Genomic DNA, 13,652 nt, shown 5'->3' on the forward strand with positions numbered 1-13,652 from the left:
CACCACGGTCATGTGGTACATATGCAGGGGGGGGGGCACTCATTCTTACCCCCTTTGTATACTAGCCATGGCTTTATGGGACACAGCATTGACTTACCAAGTTAATCTGCAGGCACAATTCCTGCCAGGAAAGGAAAATACTCTGGCAGACGAACTTAGCAGAAACCTCATGGATCCCCACTAGTGGCAACTGGATCCACAAGTCTTCAGCATGATAACAAAGAAATGGGGACACCCAGACATAGATCTATTTGCCTCCCCTCACAACAATCAACTAAAAAGATTCTGCACAGGGACTTATCACAGACAAGCATGGAAAGTGGACGCCTTATCTTTCAACTGGACAAACGTATATCAGTATATGCCTTTCCTCCACTGCCTCTCCTCCCCAAGGTACTCCTAAAGGTCAGGAAGGAGAAACCAAAAATGATTCAGATTGCCCCAGACTGGCCACACTAGTACTGGTATCCAAGCTTAAGGAACTTGTCCCAATGCCCAGCCTGGACCTTACCTCAACTTCCTCATCTACTGTCCCAGCAAAACAATCAGATTCTGCACAGCCAACTCAGGACCCTAAACCTGGCAGCATGGCGAATAATGTAGCCACAACTCTCAGTAAAGTTGTGATGGATGTCATTTTAGAAGCCAGAAGGCCTAGTACTAGAAAATCATATGCTGGGAAATGGAAGAGATTTTGTGCTTGGAACCAAGCGCAAGGAACTGATACAGCTGTCTCAAATATTCCTCAGATTTTGCAATAGTTAACTGACATGTTGGACAAAGGCCTATCGTTTTCTTCAATCAAAATCCATGCATCTGCCATCTCGGCTTATTACAATACAGAGCCACTACTCTTTTCTCATCCTTTATTAAGGCAGTACCTCAGAGGAGCCAAAGATTTAAGGGCTCCAAGGAGAACGCCAATACCTGCATGGGACCTCAATTATGTCTTGGAAAAACTCACCTTGCCTCCTTTTGAGCCAGCTGCTACTGCGGATATAAAGTTCTTATCTTGGAAAACAGCTCTGTTTCTAGCAATAACTTCTGCAAGACTAGTTTCAGAGCTTCAGGCTCTCATGGCTGTGGAACCCTTTATCATTTTTTATCCAGACAGGGTCTCTCTGAGGACTAACCATACATTTTATGCCTAAGGTGGTATCCAGTGTAGCCCTTAACCAAACTATTCATTTGCCAACTTTTTATCCAAATCCACAGAACAAGGGGGAGAAAATTCTGCATTCTTTGGACGTACACAGACAACTTAGATTCTACTTGGGCAAAACTAAAGTTTTCAGAAAGACAGAACAATTACTAGTGGCATATGCTGCAACATCACAAGGAAAGGCCATCTCCAAGCAGACTATTTCAAAGTGGATAGGTCACTGCATTCGTTTCTGATACTCACAGTATGGCAAGCCAGTGCCCAAAGGCATTAGGCCACATTCAACCAGAGCTGCAGCCACTTCTGCAGCCTTTCTCAGGGGAGTACCAACCAAAGACATTTTAGAGGCTGCTACTTGGAGTTCAGTGCATACCTTTACAAAACATTACAATCTGACTCTTAACCCTAAATCCAGGGCAGGCTTTGCCACTGCAGTTCTGCAGGGCCTCATAGCTGCTCCTAATGCTGTTTAGCCCCAGCCACCCCAACCATAGCTTTGGGACTCAACGCAAATGTAATGACTGCAACAGTAAAACACAAAGAACATAGTACAGTTGTGTACACTTACCATAAATGTAGATGTTCGAGTGTATTCACTGTTGCAGTCCAGGTTACCCACCCACCATCCCCCTTATTTATGCTGTAACTTATCTTTACTTCTCTGATCTATACAACCTATGTGGTGTATTTGCTTGTAGATGAAGGTAAAGTTTATTTTGGTGCATGTATGTGTTTTATATATACTTAGATACATAAATTTAGCCTTCCTTTTTGGGGGCACCTGACATCTGGGGCAAGAAAAACTGAAGAAAATGGCGTCTGCTGCATCTTTTATACCCCTGACAACCTGATGTCGGGGAAGAGGCAACAGCGGCCAACGCATGACCCAAGACTTTGGAATTCAGGCCGACTGAGGGCAACCTGCTAGCAGGATAACCCAAATGTAATGACTGCAACAGCGAATACACTCAAACATCTACATTTATGGTAAGTGTATACAACTGTACTTTTTTCAAACCTTGTAATGGCCCAATGGGAAGACCAGTATATATTGAATGTACCTGAAAACCAAACAAAGATTAAGTTTTACAGAAGGTTTTTAGACTATGTCTTTATTTTGTTTGACGGGACTAGTTTAGAGGTGGACAGCTTCTTGGAGGGAATCAATGGCAACACTGATTTTTTGAAATTCACTCAAGTGTACTGATGAAAAGATTACGTATTTGGATATAGAGTTAAGTAAGGATGTTTCTAATAAGTGTTTTGTGGCTGCCATTCATCGTAAGGAAACTTACTCTAACTGTATGTTACACTATACGAGTGCCCACCCCCAGTACCAGAAGAAATCTGTAGTAAAGGGCTAAATGGTCCGAGCTGCACGTATTGTGACAAGAGATGACAGATTTCTTGAGAAATATGAGTTACTCAAGAGAATGTTTTTGAAGAGAGGGTACCCTGAGGTGTTAGTATTGGATATTTTTGAGGAAGTTTGGAGTAAAAGGAAAGCAGGCATTTACAAACCTATATTGACAAGGCACAGTGGTGTTTTGGATAATGTTGAAAGTGAAACAACTGGTCTGAGTCCCCCCTGTAAAGAGATTGTCTTTGATGACCAGAAGTCAAAACATCTGATGAGTTTCATTACAGTATTTAGCTTGGAGGCTGAAGTAATAAGGTCAATTTTACAAAGGAAATGGAGTGTGTTTACCTTTGAGATGGATTTAACTGACAAGTTTGGTGATAGACCAACAGTAATATACAAAAGGGGTAACAACTTAAAGGGTATAATGGAAATGAGTCAAAAAGCTAGATGCAGAATTGCTGGGACATTCAAATGCGAGTCTTGTAAGTTTTGTGGACATTTAGCATCTGGGAGTAGTGTTGTCATTAACAACAAGATATACAATCTTGAAGGAAGGTACACTTGTTCATCTAAGTCAGTGGTTTATCTTGCTTCATGTCAACTTTGCCCTGCATTTTACGTGGGCAAAACTGACAGGAAACTTAAAGACAGGATTTACGAGCACCTGTATAGTATAAGAAAAAACAAGTTGGAAAATGCTCTAGCTAAGCACTGTGACCAACACCCTACACACTCCTTTGTTTTTAGAGTATTGGATCAAATTCTGCCCGATGTTAAAGGGGGCCCATTTCAACTCCTGTTGGAAAGACAGGAGTTGATCTGGCAGTTAGTTACAATCGTATAGGGCTCCTGGTTTGAATGTCAAAGTTCCCTTGTCTTGTATTTTAAAATTAAGAAGCCTTTTATGGTGAATGTGCACACATTAGGAAAGCCTTAGGGCTATGTACGTTTGTAAAACAAGAAAATAAGTATTCATGGTATCACATTATATTTTATTTATATATATATATATATATATATATATATATATATATATATATATGTATATTTTGTATTTTTTAACATGTATTTATAAGTGTATTTAAACTGGAGGAATGTACTTTATTTCATTTTTGAGGAACCTTTTTCTTTAAAATGGTTTCCCTACCAATATCAGTTTGTACAACAAATGGTTTTGATGAAGTGTAAATGGACCTGGATATAGTAATTTATTTTATCTTGTTGTCTGAAGTTCGGCTACTAGCTGGATGAAAAACGATTTGAATAAAATTGTGTGCTTAACTTTTACAATTTGTGGATTTTGTTGGACTTCGCAGTTTTCGCCTTCCAGTCGCCACTTTTGTTGCTTTTTTTTTTAAATATGAGGTATGTAAGGTTGGTAGGGGATTATGTGCAAAGGGAGGAGCCTGAGAGTTTTGGATCCGATGGTCTGGTAAAAGCAGCCAGGTAGTATCTGAGACTTGGATATGAACCCAACAGTTGAGGAATGAATGAAAAGGGCAACCTCAGCTCAATAGTTTAAATCAAGTCCTTTCTGACATCCTACTTGAGTTTAATTTGTGAAACTTTAGTATGCTGGTACTCATGATTAGCTGAGTCTACAGTGTTAGTGGCTGCACTAAGAGAATTCAGATCTGCCTTAAATATTTTTGTTTTTTTCAGTCTTCTGTTGTGAAATCTGAGAAGGCTGTAACCTTTCTTTAAATTGTTCTAGGTCTTTTTGATATGTTTCTTGGGCATCTAACGTTTCCTGTTCTGTCTTGGTTTGATTCCATTTGTTAGAAAAATCTTCATATGTTCTAGAAAGATTAGGTATTTGAAATTCATAAATATATTTGTAAAAGCCTGCTAAATAAGTGCTTGCTGCTCCTGTAATGGAAAGACCTAAAGCTGTGGTAGAATTTATTTGAGTACCATGGTCTAATAAACTTTCTAGCATGCTGTTGCATTATATAATTGTGAAAACCTAACATCACTTTACAAACAACACTGCTCTTACTATTTTTAGAAAACAGTTTAGAGTTGTCATGAACTTTACATTGGTCTAAGGCCTACTGCGTAACTGAAAACACACACACATTTAGGATTTTCTTTAAACTGTAATACACCCGCGGTGGTGGTGCTGCGGTAGCGTTGTCGCCTCACAGCAAGACACTCTGCCGTTCGATTCTCAGAGCGTCTTCTGTGTGGAGGCATGCGTGAATGGGTGTTCCTTCGTTGAAGGTTGTATATCAGGGCTGGTAACTCGGTACGTAAACATCCACTGCCAATCATTAGCGGACCGGAGTTCTGCTGTGACGACCCCTAACCGGGGTAAGCCGAAAGACACAACAACTAAAGCTACTGTACATTTTGCAGACTGTCTTTCTAAATGATCCATGCTAAAAAAAAAAAAAGTTTGTTTACTTTGTTATACACAAAAGGAAAATGAATGGCCAGTCCAAAGTCCATTTGCTTGCAGAACTTTGTAAGCTGTTATCCACCTAACTGAAGAAAACCTGAATGCACTATCAGAGTCATCCAGGCTGGAGATTTGTTTTTGGTGATTCACATCCTTCGTATTAAGGAGTTGGTTACTGGCATTATTTCCTTTAGAAATGCTTTATGAATAGGTCAGTCTGTTAGGTACTATAATGACTAATGCTATGAAAAAAAAACAGTCGGCAGAATTTGGTGAGCACTGAAAATAAGTATGTAATCTTATGACATATTTATTTGTTTATTTATTGGCATTTGTTTACCGGAAAAGTCCACTGGGCCAAAATAACCCATTTTCAGTGGAGGGCCAGGGAGAAAAGCTCCACAATATAGCACTACATAAAATGTAAAACAGTACATAAAATATAAAACAATTATGAAATACAAGCAATATTCACAAAACCAACAGTAATATATACAATAGTTGAAAATGTGCAAAGGCATGATATGTACAGATTTGCAGTGGTAAAAGTCACAAAGTAATCAAGTGATTAAATTATTGTACTCTAAATGTAATATACTGAAGAAAGCAATATCTTAGTAGTGGTACTCTTCCCCTCCTTTTAAGACTGCAACTTCTCTTTAGAGTTATCTCTTTCAACCATTGTTGGTAGTTCTTTTCTCTTTAGTGCCCTTTACTTCTTTGTTCCTCTCTCCTTAAGGTCTTTAGGCATTTGTCTTTCTTGGAATTCAATGGCTGACAAGCCAACTGTTTTTAAAAAGTGCATTACCTTTGGGCATAAGCTTCTCAACTCAGATGGACCACATAGAATGCATTTATTGCTTAGGACCCATATACTTGGTTGCAGATTGTTCAATCTGCTCTGGATTTAACTGCAGAGATATTACTGATTGTAGAAATAAATTAGTGTTGACTGGTCCCTTCCTTCTTCATCATCTTCTTCAGTAGCTGGGGCTCAAACCCCTACCAAAAACCTAACAAGGTAACTCAGATTCAGTGACCAAGGAAAACAAGTCATGTAAGAGGTCCTCAGACTGCTCTTCCTCGTCAGCTTCTTCATCAAAGCCTCTTTCTAAAATACACAAAAAGTCTGATCTGACTACCTTGGATCCGACCACTTCAAAATTTAGGTCTACTCGAATCTGAACTCCTCCACTCCTACCAGATCCAATTACTTCACAGCTCCCTTCACCTTTCTTGGAGGGATATGGGATGAAATGAAATTGAAGCACACAGGAAAGTTCTGTGAATCTAACTTTGAGTTAGACAGATACTGCAAAACAGTAACTGAAACAGTAGAGCCACACGGTTATTTGAAATGCAGTTCAGCTGTTAGAGAAGATGCAAAGATACTGAAGTTTGCAGTAATATACTGAAGACATGAATTGGAATTTGCGGAATGCAGCATAGCTGTCATCCCTGCCACTTCAGTGGAATGGCTCACCCATTTCTGTTTTTTTATTGTAGAATTCAGATCGAGGCCATAAGTTGTAAAAACAGTTTGTAAACAGTTTAATATACAATTAAAGTAACAAAGAACCAGATAGACTTCAGCTATGTTAGCTGGAATGTAACTTGAATTGGTCACCTAGGGTTAGGCAATCTGATAATCTAGCTTTGCAGAAGTCAGGTTTTTATACAGTTTAGTCCTTGCAGCTGTGCTAAATTAGTTAAGTCTTTGAAGTCTATTTTTGAGTAGACATACTTGTAAATCAATCTTATCTGGAAGAGATATTGCTTCTTGTCAGAGAGTTGTAGGTTTTCCATCCAATGGTAGTTGATCACTTTTGGATGGTTTACTATCGCGTACTTAACACACAGGTGATTGTGTCCTCCAGTGCTAGAAAGCATTCCGTGAAAGTCAGAATGTCAAAAAATGACTTTACTGATTGTCCAACCTTGGTCCCCTTCTGGGCCCATGGTATCATTTGTTCCTGGGTCCAGAGCAGTAGGGAGTTTTGAGGTTCAGTGGTTGTGTCATGTATGCCAGTGTTCAGTATTCTGACTTTTGCACAATGTTTTCTAGCACTGGAACACTTTTCCACCTGTTTGTCAAGTACATGATAGTAAACTCTTTTGGACAGAGGTCAGATGAAGAATCCTAATCTTTGATATGTGATAAATATTAAATCCCTGGTTTTATCTGAGGTCAAACATGTCCATCTTCTCTTGAAAGAACTTAAAGGTGCTTGTAAGATATTTATAGCCTTTGAACTCTGCACATAACATATCACAGATCTTTATATCATACAAAGTGTAAGTCTGTATGAAACAAGATGGACTACAGAAATGAGGAAGAAATCAACATTAATTTATAGAGTTCTATCATGTGAGTTGCCATATGAGTATGGATAGTGGCATATAGGCATACATTGATATTGGCTTCAGAAGATTTGTGGCTTTTATATCTGTGAGTTTTGCAGTCACACCATATCCTGCTAACCCTGCTATTCCTCTTTCCCATCTCATCTGCAACACTTGTTTTTAAACCCCACTGTTGATCTACACTCTACCAGTGTCTTTAAAAGTGCATTTTGGGTTTTTGGGATTCCACCACTCCCCGTGTGAAGTAATGCATCCTTACATCTGTGCTGTGTAATTCTTGTTTTCTCCTCTTCTTCCTTTGTTATATGTTGTAATTGAAGCAATATATATATATATATATATATATATATATATATATATATATATATATATATATAAAACTACAGTAGGAAATATTGATTCAAGTCTTTCTGAAGTAAATATAATTGAAAAATACATTCTAAAGAAATGTGTCAGGAGCTGATGAGGCAGCTGAATTCTATAACAGGACTTTGACTGCCCTTTGTGAGTTCCTGGCCCCAAGCTGTGGAAGTCTGGTCCATTCTGTGCCATGTGGGTAATGGTATGGTCTTGAACTCCGTGCTTTAAGAAGCACAGTTTGAAGGTTGGAACATAGAAGGGAATGCACTCACCTGCTGGAAAACATGCTTCTGTTGAACTAGTATGTAACCATCTGTCAGAATGAGGTCACCAAGAAGTAGTCTTTATTCTTGACTTGAGGTCTTCTTTTTCTTCTTTCGGGTTTTCCCAGTTAGGGGTCACCACAGCGGATCACCTGTCTGCTCATGATTGGCAGTGGAGTTTTACGGTGTCGAGTTGCCAGCCCGGCACTCAACCTTCCACAGAAGGCACGCATGCACACACACACGCACTCACACCTAGGGACAATTTAGTGTGTCCAATCCACCTAGAGCATGTCTTTGGGATGTGGGGAGGAAACCGGAGCACCCAGAGGAAACCCATACAAACACAGGGAGAACATGCAGACTCCACAAAGAAGGCAGTGTTAGTGATAAATCAATTGGTAGTGCTCTTCCAAATGGTGCGTAGGCTTAGAAGCCGGGCATGTCATGCCACTTGACAGTCTTTTTCCGATGAAGAATATGACCTTTCTCTTCACTACATTGCTTATAAACCTTACATCCATCAGGTTTGGGTTCCTATCATGCTATCGAACTGGCTGAAGAGGGAATGGCTTTAACATTGGAAATGCCATTCATCGATGTGTTTTTTGTGAGATCGTGGTACAGTGAAGATCGGAAAATTTGTCCTTTCCTTACTGTAGTGCGATCCCCCACAAGAGCAACTTCAAGGTATGGCATTTTTGATGTTTAAGCCATTCGCTCTGGTCTTTTCTATCTCTTAATATAGACCCTCAGGTTCAGTGTTGGTCCTGGTACATTTGCAGTGGTGACCAGTGGTCTTGCGTAGAGCCTACCATTTTGCTCTTGACATGCATTTAATGTTTTTTGATTGTGAAGTTTTTGTCCTTGGGATTAGATCATTGTCCCATCAGACCTGTTCCATTTTGTTTGGCGAGGTTGGTTCCAGTCCTTTACCAGATCATTGTGTTGTATTATAGGGATGGAGTTTTCCATCTAATATATATATAGCAGACTTGGGTTGAGCCAATCCAGAACCATAGCTAGGTCTTTAAGTGCCCTGAGCAAATCCCCAAACTGGCACCCCCCTCAACTCAGTGTTAAGAATAAAAAAATATTTTCCTGTGAAACTGGAGGAAGCTGATTGATGCTAATTTAACAAGCACTTTGCTACAGTTAAAATAAGTTACCTTGCGCACAAACAGAATATTATCATTCATTTATGAATGCGGTACTGTACTCCAGCGCCATTGTCACCTGCTGTCTGGCAGCTTATGCTTGTGACCACCCTAGTTACAGCTCTGCTCCAGTCTTTAAGGTCAGCTTAGATGCTGATCTAGGTAAATACAAACAAATCTCAAACCATCGATATGTTCCTTGTGAAGGTAACTTATGTGCAGCAGGATTCATGTTTGAGTGCTGACCACACCTATGATGCATCCCAGTCTGGTTTTCCATTCAGGTATAGCATGAAGATCACCCTGTTTGGGTTTTTAATGATATTTTTATGGTGAGAGAGCAAGGGTTTTTCTTACACATCTGTCTTGAACGTATGACATAGTAGACCCTGTTGGACTGCTTGAGTCGTTAATGTGGTATCTCAGTGTTGTCTGGCAGTGGTTTATCTCCTATCTTTCTGGCCATAATCTGATGGTTGTGTCTACAGCTAACCCTCTTCTGCTTTCCCTTTGATATGTAGGGTACCACAAGGCTCAGTTTTGGACCTGATGTGGTTCAATGTGTATCTACTACCACTCAAAGACATTATTTTAAGGAGTGGTTTAAACTTTCATTGTTATGCTGACAACACTTGGCTATGTCTCTCCTTTCCCAAGGATTCTATGTATGCTTTATATAGACTTGCTTCACAACTGAAATGCATCCATGGTTGGATGTCATTAATCAGCTGAAACTTAGTATCACCATGATGATGGCCATGGCCACTCATAGCACCATGAATGTGGAAATCTGAAATTTACCCCTGGTCTGGCACCTGTGTCTCATTTAGACAGAGGCAGCCTGTATACGTTCATAGATTCATAGAGTAGTACTAGGCTAACTGCCCATATGGACCATTTTAAGCCTAGCCAATTGCCCCAAGTGAGAATCGAACCCTGCACCTTGTGTCTGTAAGGTAAACGCCTTAACTATTTTGCCAACCTCCAACCCGTACGTGCTTGACCACCCATGCCCAAGCCTGTGCATACCCCCTTAAAATAACCCTAGAGTATCAAAACTTGTCAGATACATCTGGGAAGCATGGTTAGGCTTTACTAGGCAAATGACCCCACCTGGCCTTTCATCGTTTATGAATTTTGATAATTCATATGCTCCAGTTTTATTCTGTGATATTATATACAATAGTGACACTAGCATTTGTGTCAAATATGTGAAATTTATGTGTGCTAACTATCAGCCCACACCCAGGGACCACCAGGTGTTTGCTACTTATCAGATCTTCATATTTTCCTGTGAGGAATATGTCTGTAAACACTTTATTCTGTAAGCAAAACTTAAGAGACTGACAGCTGGTGCAGAATTTTGTATCCTGGCTATTTATCAGGGTGTCTTCTTATGATATTCTGGGTATCAGTTTGGTTACCTACCATTAATTGTCTTGGTTTTTCTAGCCTTGTATAGCCTTGTACAGTTTTGGTTTCCCTTTGCTGAGGGAGCTTCTTCTCTAATACCAAACTTAGTGAGTCCTGCTGGCTTCCAGCCTGGGCCTGTTGGATATTCAGGAGTCTAGCTTGATTCATCAGGTGAGTATTTCATTTTCCAGAGACTGTACACTTGAAACCTGTTATCAGAGTGGTTGAGAATCTCCTTGCTGGTATTGAAAGATCCCCTAAAACGTACTTTTTTGATTTGGTATTTGGGAATTAATTTGCCTCAGCATTTTGCTTCTGTTCCATTGAAGCTTTTTATTTATCTATTCGTGTTTATCAATATTTTGAAATTTAGTTGATTATATTTTAATAAATTTGAATTTAAATTGTGGTAGAGTTTAATACAAATCAGTTATGTTTTTTACAGAAACTGGTAATTTTTTTGTTTTCTTATTTTAGTCACGAGAAAATTTGAATATCATAGAACTTCGAGCCAACGGTCATCACCTGCCAGAAGCAAGCAAAGTAACAAAATGATGAAATCCCGTCAGTATCCAGATTGGAAAAATAACACAGCAAGGCATCGTCAAGTTTGGGCTGGGGGTAAACGATATAAATATGCTCGGGGTAACACTGATTTAGGACAGAAGCAAAACCTAGAAATGATTCAAGAGAGTTTGTCTGAAGAGGATGGCAAAGGTGGGCCATATAAATGTACTGAATGTGATAAAAGCTTCATTAGGAAGCATGACTTCATAAATCATCAACAAGTTCACCCCAGAGAGACACCAAAGCGACCATATATATGTACTGAATGTAACAAGAGTTTCTTAAACCTGATTAATTTCACATTACATCAGCAAATTCATAAAGTGTTTAAATGTGCAGAATGCGGAAAGTATTTTCCACAAAGAAAGGATTTAGTGAGGCATCTGGTTGTTCATACAGAAGAGAAACCATACAAGTGTGACAATTGCAGCAAATGCTTTAAGCGCCCCAGGGACTTAATGTACCATCAAGCCATTCACACGGGGGAAACACCATACAAATGTGCTGAATGCAGCAAGTGTTATACTCGTCGCCATCACTTAACATCCCACATGGTCACTCACACAGGGGAGAAACCATATCAGTGTGCTGAATGTGGTAAATGTTTTGCACTGCGCAGAGATCTAAAGTCCCATCAAATGATTCACACTGGGGAAAAACCACATAAATGCACTGAATGCAACATGGCTTTCAGACTTAAGGAATCCTTTATTAGTCATCAGAGATTTCACATAGGGGGTAAACATTATAAATGCTCTGAATGTGATAAATATTTTACAGACAACAGTCAGCTAGAACGTCACCTAGCTAATCACACAAGGGAGAAACCATTTAAATGCAATGAATGCAGTAAAAGTTTTGCATACCACAGTCACCTAATACACCACCTGCTTGTTCACACAGGGGAGAAACCATATAAGTGTTCAGTTTGCAGTAAAGGTTTTCTACAAAAGTATGATTTAAAACAACATCAATTCCTTCACTCAGGAACTAAACCATATGAGTGTGCTGACTGCAGTAAACGCTTTATGCGTCAGAGTTATCTAAGGAGACATCAGAAAAGAAAACAATGTTCTCAAATGGTGACGACCGAAGCAAAACAGATTTCCTGAATTTATGAATAATTACTAATCTGTACCTGTTTAAGAATATGAATTATTCCTACCTTAGAATAAAAAGAAAACTGCACACTTGGGGAAATTAAAACAAGAGAAAAGGAAGTGACTAGCATGTGAGATCAGCCAGTATTAACTGTTAGGCAAACAGAAGTAAAAAACATCTTATCACTGAAGAAATATAGCATTTTTCATGGAAATAGCCAGCTTTAGTGACTTCAGTCTTCTCCACATAGAGGTACACAAAATGAAATGTCATTAGATGTTAATAGAAATCAGCTTTATGAAATAAGGACTCCCAGATAGCTTCAGTGGTGTTTTGAGTTCTGGCTGTGAAAATGTTTTTTATGCATGTTGATATATGCTACCAAAATCCATAATCTTCCTGTGAATTACAGAATGAGGCAATCCTGGGTACATTATGGCTGTTGAGAAGAACGCTCTTGGCAAACATAACAGACTGAGGGGGTAACAATGTTATGCATAGTTTTAAGTATGTTTTTTCCTTAGGAATTGGGCATCCATTCCTCCCATAGCATTAAAAAGTCCTAAATAAGGAGAAAAATTAAACCAGAAAGAAATCATCTAAGTATGCGGAGTGCATTGTGTTTTTACACATTACAGTCTGCCTAGGTCTTGACTTAGTCATGAAAGACTGAAACAATATTAATTTCATGATCTGTAATCATACTCTTGCATAGGAATGGAGTCCAGTCCAATCATGATATTAGCAACACAAAACACTTGGAGAAATTAACCTGCAAGAAATGTAATGGTAGTTCAAAACAGTGGACTACATGCAAGCTGGTTTACAAAGTCTATAAAAATCTGCTAGATACAGACAAACGTAGGTTCTGTAGTACAGAACTAGAAACAGTTGCATGTCTTGTTGCTCAGTGGAATATACTTATGGCTGAGGGGTTATTATCTGAGAGGCATGATAATGTGGCAAGACTGCTACACCAAGAATTGTGCAAACACTACAGCATGCAGATAGCTGAGAAGAATTAGAAACTTGGATCATAAAGAATTACTGAAATTGAAGATGTTCTGATGACATGGGACCATCAAGTGCCACCATCAGTTAATAAAGTAGAAGCAAGTAAGTCAGGTGTAGTAGGCTAAGAAAAAAAGGACAAAAGTAACATTACTCATTGAAATGGCAACACATAATGATCATAGTGTCATGCAAACTGTGACAGATGGTCAAAATACTATGATATGCAAGCAGAAACTAGAACAGCATGGAATAAAGATGTTTAGATAGTTCCAAAAGTAGCAAGAGCTCCAAGGCTAATAAAGAATCCTCAGGCATACTTAAGTATGCTACTGGCACACATAATCTTACATGAACTGCAAGAGGCAGATGTTCTTCGTGTTTCACTGTTGCAGTCATAACTGTAGGGTGATCCTGCCGGCAGCCAGAATTCCAAAGTCTGGTCCGTCGGCGCTGTACCTGCAAGTACCCTGACGCCAGTACACAGAGG

General features: G+C 39.2%; 1 protein-coding gene across 1 annotated transcript in view; it reads left to right on the plus strand.

Moving 5' to 3' along the window:
• LOC122791461 (zinc finger protein 501-like) overlaps window positions 1-12,754 on the plus strand; it is an 86,247-nt gene extending 73,493 nt beyond the window's left edge. Inside the window, exon 3 of the mRNA XM_044059206.1 lies at window positions 10,961-12,754. Within this exon, the coding sequence (XP_043915141.1) occupies window positions 10,961-12,162 (1,202 nt within the window). The 3' untranslated portion in view covers window positions 12,163-12,754. The remainder of the gene's footprint in view (window positions 1-10,960) is intronic.
• Window positions 12,755-13,652: the final 898 nt, after the last annotated feature.

Source organism: Protopterus annectens, chromosome 17.part0 (assembly GCF_019279795.1).
Source record: "Protopterus annectens isolate FY-2018-M chromosome 17.part0, PAN1.0, whole genome shotgun sequence".
Taxonomy (NCBI): Eukaryota; Metazoa; Chordata; order Ceratodontiformes; family Protopteridae; genus Protopterus; species Protopterus annectens.